Below are 20,480 nucleotides of genomic sequence, written 5' to 3' on the forward strand. Positions count from 1 at the left end.
ATTATTATTCAATTCTAGCTATGTGACATTGCTTAGGTTTCCAAGGCACTGGAATGCGGCCACTGAGACCGTTAAAAGCCAGTCTCAGAAGTTCGAGTTGCATATCGAAGTAAGACTCTCCTTTGTAAAACTGTTTTCGCCCATGTCCAACTGAAGCACGGAGGAGTGCAAAAGTGGTGGCGGCCTCTCTAATTTGTTTTTGTTCATAATCAATCACCAGAGATTAGTTAAATTTGTGAAGCCTCGTGGGATATTGCCGGTAAGGTTGTTGCTAGATATGTTTAGTACAACAAGGGAACTAGCATATCAAATTGTAGAAGAAATCTCACCATCGAAAATATTGTTTGCAACCCCGTTGTAAGTTGCAGAAGGTGATACTGTCCCACGAGCAGCAATGGATGCTATCTTTCCATGATGAAATGGCATCTGCAACTTCATCGCACTTGGAAATGCTACTGCTGGAAAGTGATTTGCGAAATTTGAGCAGTGCAGTCCTCTGGTCATTCAGGCACATTCGCCTTGAAGAAGCAGAAACTGGTAGATGTAAGAACAAAACAGTAGAAGGAGGTGATAAAAACTTGTCATTTTTGTCGGTGTCTTTATTTCATGATGTGGCAAGATGTGAATTTAGTGAAATGGATGAGCGCTCAAGCTCTTATAGCTGCACAAGTCAATGGTCGTGGTCAAGTCGGTTCCTCAATTAGGACAGATCAAAAATAATATGTTACAGATTATGCCTGTGCCAGTTCAGTTGACTCGTGTCTTCCCTACATGTATTAGTCTGTTGATCATTTCTTTTTGGCTAGTTCTAAGAAAAATCACTAATTTCTGCGTCTGTCTCTGGTCTTTACCCTGGCATTTGCCAAAGAATTATTAACCTTTCTGTACAGTTTAATCATTAATATGGAGAGCTGCACTTTTATAGCATTAAGTTGATATTACCAGGCCTTTTTTAAAACTGGTTTGAAGCATCTTCGGCAAGCGCATTGACCCCATGAGGGACTAAAAAGTTAACGTCTAAAAAGGATTGATCCGGCCGTATTATTCTAAGTTCTTTACGTCCCTAATGAAGCTTGGGGTAAGGAGCATGAACTGAAATTTGAATGAGCGAGTGTGATGTTAACTGGTATAGCTTTATATGGTCCAGCAGCAAGCCCCAAGCTCTATCATTAATGCAACCCTTTTTTAATCAATAAATGCATCGTTATTTAAAGCTGGTAATTATGACTTTCAGGAGCAGGATATGTATTCAAGTGATGTACGATGAAGGTGTACATGATCCATAGGAGAACTGACATAGACAGTAAATTTTGGGAGTCCATTCAAAGTCCTATATTATTGTAGGGAGTGCAATTCAGTACCTTACCTTTCGGAGATTTAAGTCACAAAATTCATCTTTCTGCTTAAAAGCTAATGCTAAAAGTGTGGAGCTAGCTCCTTCAGATCAAATTGCATTTCTTGACATAAACACATACGAGTATAAACTGCAAAACACATGAAACAGTGAAGAAAGGAGGGTAAATGAACAGAAAACGAAAACAGACCAGTTGTCCAGAACACATGCTATCATAAGAACAAACACAAGTATTCTCATCTTCCGTGAAATCTAGGAAGGTTCTTCCTTGGCCTCTTTGGCCTTTTGCAGAACTTCTCCTCGAACATTCTAACAAACCATTCAGGTCTTCTGGTTTGGAAGACAATGTATCCCATGGACAATCCACCTATCAGTCCGCATCCATATCCCATCAAGATTATCTTCCAGTCAAAAATATTTGTACGCGCAGAATCTTCTTCAGGGATGGAAGGTGGTGGTGGTTGATTTTCATGGCTATCACAAGCTTTTGACAGGGGAAATCCGCATAATCCCAAGTTACCGGCAAAAGAGTCATTATCGAAAGTATTGAACTGATTGCCTTGGGGAATAGGACCAAAGAGTTGATTTCCTGAGAAGTTTAGGAACGACAGAGCCGTGAGGTCCTTCAATTCTCCAGGAATTCTTCGACTGAGCTTGTTAGTTGAAAGATCTAGCCATTCCAGATTGGCAAGATTGCCAATCGACTGTGGAATGTGTCCTGTGATGTTATTTCCAGAGAGGTTCAGGCCTCGAAGCGAGATGAGCTTTCCAATGGCATCCGGAATCTCCATTTGGAAATTGTTATTGGACAGATCAACGGTTGTAAAAGTCGTTAAAATCTTCTCCAACGCAATCTCTGAACCCTTAATAGTGATTGTCACGGAATCTCGATACAAATCTTCCCCTATATATTGCGGACTGTATTGATTTGGCAAAAGGACACCAGAAGTGCCATAAGTTGTGTACGGAGATCACTTTGATGCCATAACTTTTTTTCGGATCACTTTGGTGCCAAATCGGAGGAAAATATATCACTTTAGTGACTCCGGCCAAAATTCCGACCAAAAAGCTGATGTGGCATTTATATTTAAAAAAAAATGGTCTGACTTGTACACGATGAAATTATGTGGCTTTTTTTTGAATTTTTTAATCTTTTTAATTTTTTTTTTTTCCTAACTTTTTCCCGGTCGCCGGTCCAGGCAACCGGCCCAAAGGGGAGGGCCGGCGAGGCCGACCTCGCTGGCCTCGCGGCCCGCCCCGCACGGCCCCCAGGGTCGGCGAGGTCTTGACCTCGCCCAGCAAAGGCAAGGTCGACCTCGCCGTCGCCTGGGTCGAGGCGACGGCGAGGTCGGCCTTGCCTTTGCCGGGCGAGATCGGCCTCGCCTTTGCCGGGCGAGGCGAGACCTCGCCGTCGCGACCCGGGCGACGGCGAGGTCGGCCTCGCCGTGCGATCACGAGCGAGGCGGCTCGCCCGCCGGCCACCGGCCGAGCGAGCCACAATCTTGCGAGGCCGACCTCGCCATCGCCCGAGTCGCAACGGCGAGGTCTCGCCTCGCCAGCAAAGGCGATCGCTTCGTCTCAGCGAGGGTCGCTGGGCCCGGCCAGGGGCCGGCGACCCTCGCCCACCACTGCCGGCCCTTCCCGGCGGTGGTGGGGTGGCAGCAGCAGCGGCGAGGGAGCCCTCACCGTTGCTGCAATGTTTGATTTTTTTTTTCAATATAAATAAATATAATATAAATTTTATTTTTCTAAAAAAGTACACGTCAGCGGACTAAACGGCGTCGTTTTTTGTTTTTAATGCTGATTGGACCTCTCCGGCGAGCCATGGACCTCTCCGGCAAGCCATGGACCTCTCCGGCGAGCCATGTCAGCGCCACGTAAGATTTCCGGCAAGCCATGTCAGCATTGGCACTAAAGTGATCGTTTTTCAAAAAAGTTGGCACCAAAGTGATCCGAAAAAAAGTTATGGCACCAAAGTGATCTCCGTACACAACTTATGGCACTTCTGGTGTCCTTTTGCCGTATTGATTTGCACCCACTGTCATCATTGCTTGTAAACATTCAATGAACTCAGATGACAAAGGACCACCGAAATGGCTGCTGGAAAGGTCCAAAATTTGCAACTTTGGGAACGAATAATCTGCATCGGGACTTTGGACCGAGCCGTCGAAGTTATTCAACTTCGGGACAAGGACTTGCAGTTTGGGGAGGCTTCCCAACCAGCGTGGGAACGTGTCCTCTATCATGTTATAGCTAAGATCCAGAACTTCCAGCATTTGGCAGTTTAAGAGAGATCGAGGAACAACACCGTCAAGTCTATTTCGACTGAAATCAAGAGTCCTTAAGCTGCTATTACCTCCGAGTATTTCAGGAAGTTCACCTTGGAAGTAATTCATGCGAAGGTTCAAAACTGAGAGACTCGTATTGGAACTTGTCAAACAATTAGGAATAGTGCCAGACAAGCTGTTGTTAGACAAGTTTAATACTTCAAGATCGCTCGCATTGCAGATCGAAGAAGATACTCCTGCAAACTTGTTGTTCGAGAGCGAGTACAACAGAGTCCTGGCTCCAGGAATCGGAACTGAACCGTCAAACTTGTTGTTGGAAAGATCAACCTGATGTGCACTCTTAAAAGGCTTAGTTGACAAATGACCACGGAGATCATTATGAGCAAGGTTGATCTCAAATAGACTGGGAAATGAGAATTCGGCCACAAACTTGTCTAAAGGTCCGTGAAGCTTGTTTGAGTCCAGTTTGAGAGTCTGTAATATAGGCAGACTCTCCATCCAGAAGGGAAAAGTATCATTTATCATGTTGTGGCCGATATCAACTGAAGTCAGACGAGTACAGTTCACCAAGGAAGGTGGAAGAGACCCTTCCAACTGATTATTTCTCAAGGCCAATCCCGATAGCGAGCTTATGTTTCCTATACACTCAGGGATTCTGCCATTGAAGAAGTTGTCCGACAACGCCATATCTCCAAGAATCTTCAGATCACAGACTGAAGAAGGAATCTCCCCAGAGAGTTTCCCCAGGCATACAATCGACGCAGGGATTGCGGAAGCGGTAGCGACCCCCCTAATTTGTTATCATTCAAGGCCAACCACCACAGACCGGTCAGATTTGCCAAACATTGTGGAATGCTACCGGTGAGGTTGTTCTCAGACAAGGTCAGCATAAGAAGAGAACTGGCATTGCAAATTAGAGACGGGATGTCTCCGTCGAACCTATTGCCTGCAGCGTAGAACGCAGTCATGGAAGGTGGTGGAGCAGGGAGTTGTCCCTGAAGCAGATTATTCACAATCCCAATTGTATCCAGTTTCCACAGGGGAATTTGCCTTGGAGTTCCTCCAGTTAAAAAGTTATTCGAAATATCTATAGAAAACAAAGATTCCCTTCCCGCCTCCCATAACCATCCTGGAATCTCACCATAAATCATATTGGAAGACAGATCTAGTGTCGTCAATCCCCTGTTAAGTGTCGATGAGATGTTGGGGAATTCACGGAGGCTGCAGTCTTGTAAACTTAGTGACCCTAGACTAGGAAAAGTATAATTCTTGTCACTATCGACATTGACTGATAGACCTGAAAGAACTAACTCTTCAAGGCGGTACAGCAGTGTAAACACTCCAAGGTCCACATTACCAGTGAAGTTGATAAATGAAAGATACATTCCCGTGAGGTGCTCAAGGTTTCCAAGTGAGAGTGGCATACGACCAGTAAATTGGTTTGAAATGAGTTTCAGAAAAGTGAGAGATGTGAGATTCCCAAGAGATGGTGGAATTGAGTTTGTAAACTCGCACCTTTCTAGATTCAAAATCTCCAAGTACTTCAGATTGCCAATTGAATAAGGTAAGCCCCAGAAAAGCTTGTGAAAGAGAGATCCATAAGAATGAGCGGACTAGTCCGGTTAAACTTTGGAAGAGTGCCAGTGAGATCTTGATTTTGTTGCAAACTAATAGCTTGCAGATTTGGAAACGAAAAGATGTATTCTGGGAAAATTCCTGTCAATCTACAAGAGTGAAGGCTAAGGGAAGTCAAAGCAGAAGACATATTCATCCAGGAACTTTGCTCTATCATAGACAAGCCTATGCCATCAAGAAAAAGTTCCCTCAGCACCGTCAGATTCTGAAGGAGCCTTGCCAAACTGGTATTGTCAAATATAAGACCAGTAAAAGAGAAATCAAGTGAAGTAAGTTTGGCAAGACAAGAGATTTCAAGACGAACGGGCCCGACGAACCCAGCAAAAGAAGGTCAAGATGTGTCATGCTTGAAAACTGACCAAACTCGGGTGATAGTGCAGACCCACTAAAATAGTTGCCAGCAAGATTGAGCCTGGTAAGGTGTGAAAGGGAGAAGAGGCTGCTGTTTGGAAGGATAAGTCCTTGAAGCTGGCTGCAACTTAGATCAAGATCATTGACATTACCTGTTGCATTATCACAGGTAACGCCGTCCCAGGTGCAGCAGTCCGTGCTTTCCCTCCACAAGTTTGTCTTTGGATAAGAAGTGACTCCAGTGACGAGACAGTCGGAATTGTTGATAATTGAGAATGACCTGCTGAAGCGGAGCAAGGCAGTGCTCTGGTCAGTCAAGCACACGTGCCTCGAGGAAGAAGCAACTGACAAGTGCAATATCAAAAAGGATAGGAGGAAGACTTGATAGCATTCCATCATTTCTAGTTAAAACTATGTTTCCAAGGAACATGAAGGATGTATGGGCAACTTTATAGCAGGTTGAGTTTAGAGTGTCCAGCAAGGAGTATCTTCCTCGAAAAGCTCAAGGTAATAAAATATGAAAAAATGATCCAATAACATTCTGTTAAGTAGAGTTCGCTCAAGAACTTCTTGTTGTTCAGGATTAAAACTTTTAGGTCATCGTAGGAAGAAAGACCGGGAGCCTCTACAGCTTCGCGTGGTCTTTTGATTGGACTTTTTGGGTACCAACATCTTTTAGGTGGGTTCACATTATCAGATGGAGTGAAAAGAACTTGTTGACCGTTTCTATTATGTTCGTCGTCGTACAATACCTGTTCACATGTTAACAGATTTCCACAAGATGAGGACGGCAAAAAATTGTTAGATTATGACAAAATCATTAATCTTTTTTATGCTGGTTTAGAAAGGAATTCAAGTCGTCTCCTTCTCCTCTGCATTTAAAGAATTTAAGTCAAGCAAATGACTACAAATGAGAGCATAAACGGACAAGCACATCATGTAAACTGAATGAAGGACTTGCCTTGTCGTTATATTTTAGAATAAGCAGTTCCTCCAAGGAAACCTGAGGCAAAATGTATCAACGAAAATTCAAATGAGTAAGTCTGTGTGCATTTAATCAGTCTCCCACTGAGAGTACATAGTGAGCTGCAACATATAGGTGCAGCTGAGAAACGAAAGGATGCAATATGTCCTACCAAGTCTCAAATCCACGTCCAATATTCTCAACCTTCAAATCTCCGTATTCACATCAATGATTCAGCATATCATTTGGCATATCATGTTTTGACTTGTTCTACTTTCTTTAACACGGTTGTTGAAGATGTCACATTGTGAATGCTCGCTGCCCAGATATCTGGATGCTTGCTTTTCAACAAGCCAATTGCCTTTTATCTTCGGACAGTCCTGCTAAATTGACTTTTGTGCTATTCAGGATACAACAAACTATATCCAACTATGCCTTGGCGAAGATGAGAACGTATGGCACTAAACTAATCAAGAAATCTTGTGAATGATTATAGGTGGATTATAGGTGGAACAGGACAGCATTGGGTCAGATCAGGGGCGAAGCCGATCACATTGCAGCAGGACAATGACTTTCTGAATTGGAGCAATGCATTGGGTTAATCATGGAGGCACACTTGGTGATTATGCTTCAATTTGTAAGTGGCTTGGTCACAATATCTTCACTTGACCAGGTTTAATGAAAGGTTATTTAACCATTTCCATAGCTCTCTTTCTTTGACAAGTCCTCTCTGTGAAATGCAATAAAATCAAATATATACACCACGAAATATTCAGTAGGTACAAAGTGCCCATCTAACAAGGACGGCATTTCTTTTAACTGTATATAGCTCATCCTTTTCTCCCACTATAGGAAGAAGGGTTAATGGCGACGTTTTTTTGGAGACGGGACCTATTATTGTCACTCAGCTCCAAAGGTCGGGGATATTTCCTAATGAATGCCTCTTAGTCAGGGCAATACTGAGCATGCGTCAGGGGGAAAAATAACAGCGGCTTTAACTTTGCATCCCCGAAATATGTGCAGAGACGTCATGTACTTCAGCACATGACTTGCAATTTGGGGGGAAGAGGCATCCTGGTTTAGCAATAAAGCCACAGATGTCTCCTCCTCCTTGTCCAGAGATGATTGAGTAAAAGTACTAGCCAATTGCATCCTTCAGTAGCATAAACCAAGCCATCCAAATCTTTCCATCTTCAGTCCTTCAGTAGAAGCCTGTCAACAGAATAAAATGTGCAACAAAGCCAGTCTCTGTCAACTTTGCAACGGAAATTCCGCTAAGTTTTCATTTGACTGGCGTTAGAGCCGACACGATAAAGTGCAAACCATGACCAGGACAAATTTTTCTAACTTATTGCTACATCTGCAATCTGTGGGAGCAAAGAAGTACCGGTCGCTCCTTTTTCTGTTAAAGTTAGAAAAGGATAAGAAGTTGAAAACATGCCAGGCTCAAAAAGATAGAAGAAACAATAATCAAGCAGAAATTAGCAAGGCAAATAAATAATATGCAAAGGAGCTGAAGATAGTCACCGTGAGAACTCCTTGCTTAGCTCATCTTCCATAAATTCTAGGAGGATTTCTCTTTGGCTTTCTAATCCTCGCAAGATTTTTTTATCTTTCTTACTAAAAACGAAAGATAAGAATTTCTTATTATGTCATAATTACGAATTACATCAGTATATATAGCGAGCATTAGGGTTCACTGACAATGAAAAAGACTAAAATACCCTTCAACACTCCCCCTCAAGTTGGGGCATAAATATTAAAGAGCCCCAACTTGTTACATAAAGTAGTCACTCTATTACCCCGCAATGACTTAGTGAAAAGATCAGCAAATTGGTCTTCGGTCCGTGTGTATTGAAGTGTTATGTCCTTGTTCTGAATCTTTTCTCGCACAAAATGACAATCTACTTCAATATGCTTCGTGCGCTCATGAAAAATTGGATTTGAAGCGATATGCATGGCGGACTGGTTATCACAACACAAAACTAAGGAAGCTGAAGATGGCATGCTAAGTTCAGATAATAACATCCTTAACCAAAGTAATTCACTAGTCATATGAGCCATGGCTCGATATTCTGCCTCTGCACTTGATCGAGACACCACCTGTTGCTTCTTCCTTTTCCAACTCACAAGATTGCCTCCCAAGAACACACAGTAGCCAGAAGTTGATCTCCTGTCAATAGGACATCCTGCCCAATCAGCATCAGAGTAGCCAGTGACATTAAGATGTTCATGATTCTTGAACAAAATTCCTTTACCTAGTGCTCCCTTCAAGTACTTAACAACACGTAGCACTGCCTCCCAATGTGTAGTGCGAGGAGCACTCATAAATTGACTAACCACACTAACAGCAAAGCAAATATCTTGTCGTGTGACAGTTAATAGTTGAGCTTACCCACTAACCTCCTATACTTACTAGGATCATGAAGTAAGTCTCCATGCTCTGCATCAAGTTTCACATTAGGATCCATCGGAGTATCGACAGGCTTAGCCCCAAGAAAACCAACCTCACTGAGGATATCCAAAACATATTTTCGCTGTAATAATGAGATACCATCATGTGAGTAGGCCACTTCAATGCCCAAGAAATACCGTAGACGACCCATATCTTTTGTACTGAACTCTGTCCGTAAAAACTGTTTCAACTTTTGTATGCCCACAGAGTCACTACCAGTGACAATAATATCATCCACATACACAATTAGGAGAACACATCCTGCAGAAGAAGTGGAACTAAATACAGAATGATCCACGGTACAACGTTGCAAGCCAAACCGAATAACTGCATCACTAAAACGACCAAATCAGGCATGAGGAGATTGTTTCAACCCATATAATGCCTTGCGCAGGCGACAAACACTAGTAGACTCCCCCTGAGCAACAAACCCCGGAGGTTGCTCCATATATACCTCCTCTGCCAAGTCGCCATGAAGGAAGGCATTCTTGACATCAAGTTGATGGAGAGTCCAACCATATCGAGCAGCAAGAGAAATGAAAACACGAACAGAAGGCATCTTTGCGACAAGAGAAAACGTGTCATCATAATCCACTCCATAGGTTTGAGTGTAACCTTTGGCCACTAGACGCGCCTTCAGACGCTCAACAGAACCATCCGGTTGAAACTTCACTGTAAAAACCCAACGACACCCCACAACCTGTTTGCCAGCAGGTAACGGTGTAAGGTGCCATGTCCCATTATCCTGTAACGCCTGCATTTCATCCTCCATAGCTCGCCGCCAACCTGGATGAGCAAGGGCCTCTGCAACAGTACTTGGCACAGACACGGTAGATAAAGAAGCAACAAACGAGGAATATGTTGGAGAAAGATAATCATAGGATAAAAACTTAGAAATAGGGTGACGAGTATGTGTATGACAAGACAATGCAGTATAGGGGGTAAATCGGGAATTGGGTTGACCGACGCAAGAACGCGTACCTTTGCGCAATGCAACAGGAATATCAGTAGTAGGATCAGGCTCAGAAGAAACTGGCGGATCAAAGGCCGAGGCATTAATTGGCGGAGAATCATGCATATCCAATGTGGGCGGCGACTATACTACCTCACGTTGAACAGGATGACGCCGTTGATAAGTTTTGTCAGCAAACTGGAAATCAGGTGGTGCCTTAGGTATACTTGGCAAGGAAACAGGCGGTAAAGGAGCTATGGCCGAGGACAATGTATCTTCGGAAGGAGTCACCGGTTGGGTAGTAGAGGAGTAATATGACTGATCCTCGAAAAAAGTTACATCTGCCGAAACATACAACCGCCGACTAACAGGATTATAACACTTGTACCCTTTCTGAGTTCAAGAGTACCCAAGAAACACACATTTATCAGCTCGTTGATCGAGCTTGTCATGACCAGGACCAAGACGATGCACAAAACAAACACAGCCAAACACACGGAGTGGTAAAGAAAAAAGTGGACTTGTAGGATGGAGAGCAGAGAAAGGTATGCTTCCACGAAGCACAGAGGATGGGAGACGATTTATAAGATAGCATGCTGTAAGAATAGCATGCCCCCAGAATGTTTTGGGGAGGTTCATATGGAAAAGAAGACAACGAGCAACATCCAAGAGATGGCGATTTTTTCGTTCCGCCACCCCATTCTGCTGGGGAGTGTAGGGACAAGATGTCTGATGTAGAATCCCATGAGATATAAGAAATGATTGAAAATCAGTGAAAACAGCCATATATTCTTTGGCATTATCGAAGCACATACATTTAATAGAAACATGATACTTGTTGGGTTTATTATTTATTATAATGTTAACAAGTTGGGTTATTTCTGTAATTGTGCTAGGCTTAAGGTTAAGCCTATATATATACTTCTTGTGTTTTCTTTGTAACTTAACAAAAATAGAAGAGAGAGAAAGCCAACTTTTTCCACATGGTATCAGAGCATTGGCTCTCTTTTCTCTCTCTCTCTTCATCTCCTCCAGCTCGTGCCCTACCCGTGCGAGCTCTCCTTCTCGCCTCCAGCTGGTGCGACTAAGCTGCTCCAGCTGGTGCGACCTGCTCCAGCTCACTTGGCGGGAGAAGTGAGCCCGGTTGAAGTTTTGGGTCACACTCATTTCTCGCCTCTAGCTTGTGCGACTGAGCCGCCTCCCTCTCCTGTTCGCCGCGTGCTCAAGGCCGATCGTGGTCCTCAATTTCATGTGGAACCTGGTCTTCGCGGTGGTCGTGCTCCTGTCCGCCTTCAAGGAGAGGTTGTCCACTCCTCTAAGGCTGTGGCTCTGCGGATGATTAGTCAAAGATCACGTGGGTTACGGCGTTGAAAGGATTTTCAAAGCTAAGCGTGAAGCGAGTTCTTCATGTGCGCCGAGTACCGGCGGAGGGACGGGGACGATGAGCTTCTAGGTGTGAGCGGACTGTCGCGGCTGCCGATTCGCAGCAGGTGAGGCCTCGATTCGTGTATTCTGAGACGTTACATTGGTGTATTGCCCGTGTTGTTGCTGTTCCGAGCTGAAAATTGAAGCTTTATGGGTTGTAAGGACTCGTTTAATTGTTATTGTGGTGTCATTTTGAATCGATCAGTGAGTTTTTTATGAGGTGATCAATCTATGTTGGTGATAGTAGTAGTTGGCTAAGGGACGTGTGATCACTAGACATTGGTTCTTTATTTGGAAGTGGTGTTGAAGACAGATTTTTGTTGGGGGTTTCCGATTAGTCAAATTTGTGGATATGTCTACGGATCCAGCAAACTCTCCGTCTAATGTTTCAGGGGTGATCCCTCCTAATGCTACTTCTAGTTCAGGGTCTTTTGGTACCTATCAGAGTGGTACTCATGGTATGACAGGCTTACACACTACCTTGGTTAAGTTGGATGGTACCAATTATCCTACTAGGTCAATGGCTCTTTCTACTTTTATTTATGCTAATCGTCAGTCTAGATGGCTTGAAGAGGAACCACCTGCAGATCCAGCTAGTCAAGAAGAATGGAAGGTCACTGATGCTACATTGCATACTCTTTTATGGGGGAGTATGGCTGAATCTGTCCGCCATCTTTTCATGGATTGTACGACAGCCCGTGAGGTATGGACAAAATGTGCTCTACTCTATTCTGGACAGAATAATATGAGTCGAGTTTGTGATATGTGGGAAGCTTTATTTGAAGCTAAAATTGGTGATGCCGGGTTGGGAGAGTATTATGCTCGTTTTTCATTCTTTGTATCAACGTCTCAAATCCTACCTTCCACCGGCTACCACGGTTACTCAAATGCAACAACGAGAAGTGAATATGGTGGTAGTCCTCTTCCTTCGAGGTCTTGGTCCAGGTCACAATGCCCTTCCGCAACAGATTACTTCTTTGGACTCTCTACCTTCCATAGAAGAAGTGTACTCTCGAGCTGCTCGTTATACTTCGAGTCCCCAAACTTTAGTTATATCACACAGTAGTGCTATGGTGGCTCGTGGTGGTCAACGAGCTCGTGGTCGTGGTCGTGGTCGTGGTGTTCAGGGCCGAGGTGCCCCTCGCGGTGGTGGTAGTAGCAGTTCTAAAGGAGCTAGTGGGGGTCGTTTTTGTACTCATTGTCAGCATACAGGACATACTGCTAATTATTGTTACGACCTCCATCCTGAGCTACGGGGTCTACATGTTTCAACTCCTTCATCTAGACCACCGTCTGGACAGAATATGGTACATTTGACTCATGCAGAATATGATGAGCTAATTGAGGCACGACAGCTTGATGTTCCTTCAGGTCCAGTTGCTACCTTGGCACATCACAATGATCCTACTTGTCTCTTGTCCACTATAGCGACCCCTCGTCCTTGGGTTATTGATTCGGGTGCCACTCATCATATGACTGGTGATTAGCATCTTCTTACCTCAACCTCATCAGCTTCGTCCACGTCAGTCACTTTGGCAGATGGTTCTCAGTCCAAAGTGACAGGTTCAGGTTGTGTATCATTGAGTTCGTCTTTGTCCTTACTATTTGTTTACCATATTCCAAACTTTCCTCATAATCTACTATCTGCCAGTTCTCGTACCCGTGAACTTGACTGTGATATTATCTTTTCTTTTTCTTCGTGTGTTTTTCAGGATCGGAAGACTGGACATCAAATAGGTGGTGGGCGTGAGGCTGGTGGATTGTATTTTTTGGATCCCGGGATTTTTGCTGCTACCACTACTGTTCAAAGGAAGGCTGTAGATGACTCCTATCGATTACATTGTCGCCTTGGTCACCCCTCAGCAGACGTACTCCGACTTTTTCCTTTTATGTCTAGTTCTAGTCTTCATTTTGATTGTGAAACATGTCAGATGGGGAAACATCATCGTTTGTCTTTTCCCCCTCGTGTTTTGAGTCGTGCGTCTCAGCCATTCGAGCTAGTCCACTCCGATGTTTGGGGTCCTAGTCGGGAGTCTTCTTTTGCTTTCCACTATTTTGTAACATTTATTGATGATTGTACTCGTACAACTTGGTTATATTTAATCAAAGATCGTACCGAAGTGTTTTCTTCTTTTCGCTATTTTTATAATGAAGTTCGTACTCAATATGGCTATCCTGTTAAGTGCTTGCGCACTGACAATGCTCGTGAATATTTTTCTTCTTCTACCTTTATTCCATTTCTCGCGTCGCATGGTATTTTACATCAGAGTTCTTGTGCTCACACTCCGCAACAAAATGGGGTTGCTGAACGAAAGAATCGTCATTTGTTGGATGTTGCTCATTGTCTACTTCTCCATACCCATATGCCTAAGTCATTTTGGAGCTATGCTCTTCTTACAGCATGTCAACTTATTAATAGTCTTTCGTCCTCTGTGTTGAAGGGAGCTATCCCTTATGCTCTTCTTCATCTCGATCGTCCTTTGTGGTCTGTTCATCCTCGTATTTTTGGGTGTGTCTGTTTCGTTCATTCTTTGTCTCCTGGATCGGATAAATTATCACCTCGTGCTGAAAAATATATATTTGCCGGTTACTCCCGTACTCAAAAGGGATATGTCTGTTATAGTCCTACTCGCCGTTGGGAGTATGTTTCTGCTGATGTAACTTTCTTTGAGGATCAAGCATATTTTGGTAATGTTTCTCCTCAAGCGCCATTAACGATGGATCTTCTGTCATCTTCTGGACCTTATCAATCGTTGTCGTGTACTCCGACTGCTTCTCAGTCGGAACCACCGCTTGTTCCTTCTACTAATGCTCCGCCAGGATTACCTAGATCAACTCCACTTCAAGTCTACAGACGTGGTCCTCGCCCTATTTGGGGTCGTGCCTCTCCACCAGCAAACGTCCCACCACCACCTCTGACACCGGCTTCTGATCCTCTTCTACCAACTCCTGCCGATTCTCCTATTGCTCATCGTACTCGGTCTCGGTATCCTCTTTCTCATTATGTATCTTATCATAATTTAACCCCTCAGATGTTTCTCTTTGTGTCATCTCTTGCATCTGTATCTGTGCCCAGTAGTGTGCAGGAGGCTTTGGCCCATCCAGGTTGGGCTAGTGCTATGGAGGAGGAGTTGGCTGCATTGCATCATAATAAGACCTGGGAGTTGGTCTCTTTGCCTCCTGACAAACAATTGGTCGGTTGTCGTTGGGTCTTTGTCGTCAAACACCGTCCCGATGGTTCAATTGAGCGTTTGAAGGCGCGTCTTGTTACGAAGGGTTATACTCAAACTTATAGTATCGACTATGATGAGACCTTTTCTCCGGTGGCCAAAATTTCTTCCGTCCGTATCATTATTTCTTTGGCTGCCCGGTTTAAGTGGACTCTTTATCAGCTTGATGTCAAAAATGCATTCCTTCATGGTGATATTCACGAGGAGGTTTATATGGAGCAACCACCCGGGTTCGTTGCTCAGGGGGAGAAGGTGTGCCGGCTACGAAAAGCCCTGTATGGACTTAAGCAATCTCCTCGTGCTTGGTTTGGCCACTTTAGTGATGCGGTTATTACTTTTGGCATGCATCGGTGCAGTGTGGATCACTCCGTGTTTAGTATGTCATCTTCAAAGGGGTGTGTTATTCTTCTTGTTTACGTTGATGATATTATTGTTACTGGGAATGACGTAGAAGGTATACAGTGCCTTAAGCAGTTTCTACAGAAAGAGTTTAATACTAAAGACTTGGGTCGTCTTCGATATTTTCTTGGCATAGAGGTTGCCCATACTAATGACAATATCGCTCTCTCTCAGCGAAAGTATACTCTTGACATTCTTAAGGAGGTAGGCTTGCATGACGCTAGGCTTAGTGACACACCTATGGACCCCGGGGTGAGGCTTGATAATGAACACGGAGAGCTTCTTCATGATCCCGAGAAGTATCGTCGATTAGTAGGCAAGTTAAATTATCTCACTATTACTCGTCCAGATATTTCCTTTGCTGTTAGTGTGATGAGTCAATTCATGAGTTCTCCCCGTACTACTCACTGGCAAGCCATTCTACACATTGTTCGCTATTTGAAGGGAGCTCCAGGTCAAGGACTTGTGTTCCATAATCGGGGTCATCTTCATATAGCTGGTTATTCTGACCCTAAATCTTTGGAGGTGACAGCATACTCTGATGCAGACTGGGCCGGTTGCCCTGTGGATCTTCAGTCTACTTCTGGATACTGTGTCTTTGTTGGTGGCAATCTTGTGTCATGGAAAAGTAAGAAACAACCTGTTGTTTCTCGATCTAGTGCAGAGGCCGAGTATCATGGCTAATGTTATAAGTGAACTTCAATGGGTTCGTATGTTGTTGACTGAGATTGGACTACCTATGACTGGATCATCTACTCTTCATTGTGATAATCAATCTGCTGTTCACATTGCTAGCAATCCAGTGTTTCATGAACGAACAAAGCATATAGAGATTGATTGTCACTTTGTTCGGGAAAAGGTGAATTGTGGTGATATACGGTTGGTGCACACACGATCTGAGGAACAACTAGCAGACATTTTCACTAAACCTCTTCGACGCGGACAAGTCTCATACATTTGCCACAAGTTAGGCCTTTTTTATATGTACTCCCAACTTGAGGGGGAGTGTTGGGTTTATTATTTATTATAATGTTAACAAGTTGGGTTATTTCTGTAATTATGCTAGGCTTAAGGTTAAGCCTATATATATACTTCTTGTGTTTTCTTTGTAACTTAACAAAAATAGAAGAGAGAGAAAGCCAACTTTTTCCACAATACTGATTGAGAATCTCAAAGTAAAACATACGAAAACGGGAAAAAACTTCAATACGATCTTTTATTAAATATAACCACGTTACGCGGGAATAATCATCCACGAACGTAACAAAGTACTTATAACCAGACATATCATTGACACGACACGGTCCCCAAACATCATAATGGACTAACTCAAAAGGACTTGACACACGACTCTGGACACAGGAAGGGAAAGATACTCGATGATGTTTGCCAAATTGACAAGCATCGCACTGGATAAGACTCTTAAATGATGAAACAGGAGAAAAATGACGAAGTATGTCAGGCGGTGGATGACCCATATGACAATGCATCCGAAAGAAGTTTGAGGCAGTACTCTTCTGAACGGCAGCAGCAATAATGTCTTTGTTTAGGTAGTACAACCCATTGGACTCATGCCCTCCACCAATCATCTGTCCGGTCCTCAGATCCTGAAAGACACAACGAGTGGAGGTAAATGTCACAGAACAATTTAAATCTTTGGTAAGGGAACTAACGGAAAGCAAGTTATATGGGAAAGCTGGTAAATGGTAAACAGATGAAAGAGAAAGAGAAGGACCCAATGTTACATTCCCTTGACCAGTGATATGGGACTGTGAGCCATCAGCAAGTGTAACAGGACTAGGTGACATAGGGATAATACTAGACAATAAGTTAGAATTACCGGTCATATGATTGGTGGCACCCGAGTCTACTACCCAGGAAGTGGGTGCAGACGAGAGTAAACAAGACGAACTACCTGAAGAAGTCTGTGCCAAAGTAGCAGTAGGAGCTGAGGAACCCACCACCTGATGGGGGCGTACTAAGGACTCATACTCGGCGCGAGACAACATAATGGTACTAGGCAGTTCTTGTGACTGATCAGGAACCTTTTGCATTGGGGGCTCACTCGCATCGGCATAAGCAACCTGTGGACGAAGCTCGGGATGTAGAGTATAACAATATGCCTCAGTATGGCCAGCTCGTTGACAGTGGTTGCAATAACGTGAACTTCCAGCACCCCTATTGCCTTCACGGCCACTATTTGGAGAGAAACCAGATTTGCCACGGCCACGGGAACCACGCCCCCGGCCTCCACGACCACTAGAAGACTGAGAAACCATAGCACTTGCTACAGGTGCAGAATAGAGTGCAGATGATGAATTAGGCGTGTATCGAAGGACCCGAGAGAAGACCTCATCAACTGATGGAAGAGTACTCTGAGAAGTAATCTGCTGTCGGAGAGAAGAATGAGCAGAACCAAGCCCCCGGAGAAATAACATAACTCTCATATCTTCTTGACGCTTGGCCAACTCTCTAATGTCATGAGTGGCAGGCAAATAAGTGTCCAGTCTCTCGCAAAAAGTGGTAAACCTAGTTTGAAGGACCACATATCCCGTCGACAATCCACATACTAGTCCACATCCGTATCCCATCAAAATGATTTTCCAGTCAAATTCATCTCAAGGAAAGTCGATGGTGGAGGACGTCAACCTTCACTGTCTTTACAAGAATGTGTCAATGGAAATCGACATAGCCCTAAATTACCGGTGTATGAATCACCTTCAAATGTGTGGAACTGATTGCCTTGGGGAATGACCAGTAAGTAAATTTTCTGAAAGGTTCAAGACTGAGAGAGATGTCAAGTCCATCAGTACTCCCGGAATCACTCCACTGAGTTTGTTGGAAGAAAGATCTAGCCACTCGAGATTGTCCAGATTCCCAATAGATGCCGGAATCTGTTCGGTGATGTTATGTCCTGAGATGTTTAGTCCTCGGAGTGAGATAAGCTTTCCAATGGCTTCAAGGATCTCACCCTGGAATTCGTTGTTGGACAAGTCAATGGCTGTGAAAATCTTCAAAGTTTTCACCAGCACGATTTTGATCCCCTTCACAGTAACCTCCACAGAATCCTGATATGACTGATCGCCGATATACAGCTGACCATCTTCTTCACCATCTGCTGTCATCATAGCTGTCAAATTTCCAAACCAATGAAAGAGGACCACGGAAAGAGTTCCTGGAGAGGTCCAGAATCCGCAGCTTCGGGAAGGGATGATTTGCATTGAAACTCTGCACCCACCCATGGAAGTAATTGGATTTCAAGACAAGGACTTGCAGTTCTAGGAGGGTCTCGAGCCAACTGGGGAAAGTATCCTCAATGTGGTTATAGCTAAGATCTAGGACTTCTAGCTTCGTATAATTCACAAAAGATCGAGGCAATCGGCCTTCGATTGGAAGTTATTGAGACGAAGATTTAGAACAGAGAGGCTCATGTTGGAACTCAGCAGGCAAGGGGGAATTGTTCCAGTCAAGCTGGTATTAGACTAGAGGAGGGCTAAAAGCCCCATCCCGTTGCAAATTGAAAATGGGATCTCGTCCTCATACTTATTGCTTGAAAGAGAAAAATTTATCAGAGGCTGGTGGAGTCAGAATTTTTCCCTTAAAGTTGTTGCAGGAGAAGTCAAGTTTGCCTGCTTTTTCAAAATAATCCGCCACCAAATGACCATTAAAGTTGTTATGAGGTAGGCTGATGTGATAGAGTAAAGGAAATGAAGATTTGGTACTTAGCTGGTCTAGTAGAGTTCCATGGAATTTATTTGAGCTCAAATCAAATGGACTTAAGAAGGAGAGATGCAGCCAATGGCGGAAAGCATCATCAAGCATGTTGTTGCTGAAATCTATGTGAAAAAGGTTCATGCAGTGGGCCAAAGATCGAGTTAGTGGCCCTTCCAAGTGATTATAACTGAAGTCCAACCAGAATAGGGAACTTAAGTTCCCAAGACATTCTGGAATTATCCCGATACTCGACAAATTCAGACCATAAAGGGAATACATATTGCAGATCGTAGAAGAGATCTCTCCAGTGAGATTGTTGCTTGAGGTCTGTAAGACAGACAGGGAAGGTGGCGGAAGTGGTAGTCGCCCTTCGAGATTGTTATTGCCCAAGTCCAACCACTTAAGATGGGTCGAATTTCCTGTACATTGGGGGATCCTGCAAATGAGTTTGTTATGCAATAAATCTAAATTCATAAGAGAACTCACGTTGCAAATTTGAGAAGAAACCTCTCCAAGCAAATTACCCCTGAGGCTGCTACTTTTCACTTTCCTCCATAAAATTTGTCCTTGAACTTCTCCTGTTAAAAGGTTATCAAAGAGATCTACATATTCTAGTGTATTATTCCCAGCATCCCATAAGCACCCGGGAATCTCACCCTGGATGAGGTTGCGAGAAACATCAAAGGCCTTCAACCTTGAATTGAGAGTAAATGAGATATTTGGGATTGAAGATTGCAAGATGTCAATGTCAGTGACATAAGATTCGGAAACATATAATTGACGCTGCTGTCCATGATCAGAGATAGATTACCACAAAACGAATGCAGTTTCATGAACATTTTCCAGCTCTACTGTGCCATTAAAGCCGTCAGCAGAAAGGTCCAGTACTGTGACCTCTTTGAGGTTTACTAGTGAGGATGGGATTGGAACAATGAAATTGTTGTGAGAGAAATCCAAAATGCCCATTCGAGTGAGGTTCCCGAGCGACGAAGGGATTGAACCTGTAAATTTGGAGGCATGTAGGTTTAAAACCTTCAAGTTCTTTAGGTTGCCAATTCCAACGGGTAATTCCCCTAAGAAGCTCGTGGAAGAGAGATCCAACGAAACGAGGGGACTGGTCCAGTTGGCTTTTGGGAGAGTGCCAGTGAGATCAGTATTTAGCTGCAAATTCAGATCCTTGAGGTTGGGTAAGTGAAAAATCTGCTCTGGAAATGTTACTTGTAATGCACAATTACCAAGACTTGCCGATGTCAAAGTGGAAGATATGTTCATTTAAGAACTAGGCAAGATTTAGTACAGGTTCACGCCATCAAGGACGAGTCCCCATAACTCTATTAGATTCCGAAGTAGCATTCTCAAGCAAGGATTGTCGAACCATAAAGTATGATAATAGCATCCAGCGACTCAGGTTTTAAAATATAAGATATTTCAGGTGGGACTGCACCCAAAAAAGGAGCAAAAGAAAGGTTAAGGTGTGCCCTGCTTGAGAACCGACTAAACTTGGGTGAAAATGCCGAGCTATCAAAATTGTTGAAGGCGAGGTTGAGCCTCTGCAGATGGGGAAGAAGGAAGAGGGTGCCGTTTGGATGAATACGCCCGTGAAGCCAGCTGCAACTGAGGTCAAGACCGATAACATTCCTGTCGTATTATCGCAGACAACCCCGTCCCATGAGCAACAGCCGCTATTTTCACTCCACGAGGCTGTCTTTGGAG

The 20,480-nt window shown here is 43.8% G+C and overlaps 1 protein-coding gene and 1 long non-coding RNA gene across 2 annotated transcripts; one reads left to right on the top strand and one right to left on the bottom strand.

Moving 5' to 3' along the window:
* Positions 1–1,590: 1,590 nt before the first annotated feature.
* LOC115668685 (receptor-like protein 7) lies at positions 1,591–5,027 on the bottom strand. The gene is made up of 3 exons (XM_056303834.1): positions 4,469–5,027; positions 3,394–4,355; positions 1,591–2,217 (listed from the first exon to the last, which is right to left on the bottom strand). Exons 1-3 carry the CDS (start codon positions 5,025–5,027, stop codon positions 1,591–1,593), a joined length of 2,148 nt encoding a protein of 715 aa, XP_056159809.1.
* A 5,816-nt stretch (positions 5,028–10,843) lies between these two features.
* LOC130136400 (uncharacterized) lies at positions 10,844–12,346 on the top strand. The gene is made up of 3 exons (XR_008815360.1): positions 10,844–11,357; positions 11,453–12,127; positions 12,210–12,346. It is a non-coding gene; the product is annotated as an uncharacterized LOC130136400 (long non-coding RNA).
* The last annotated feature ends 8,134 nt before the right edge of the window (positions 12,347–20,480 follow it).

This window comes from Syzygium oleosum, unplaced genomic scaffold (assembly GCF_021117445.2).
Source record: "Syzygium oleosum isolate NSW1041296 unplaced genomic scaffold, Sole_v2.1 Sole_v2.02, whole genome shotgun sequence".
Lineage (NCBI taxonomy): Eukaryota > Viridiplantae > Streptophyta > Magnoliopsida > Myrtales > Myrtaceae > Syzygium > Syzygium oleosum.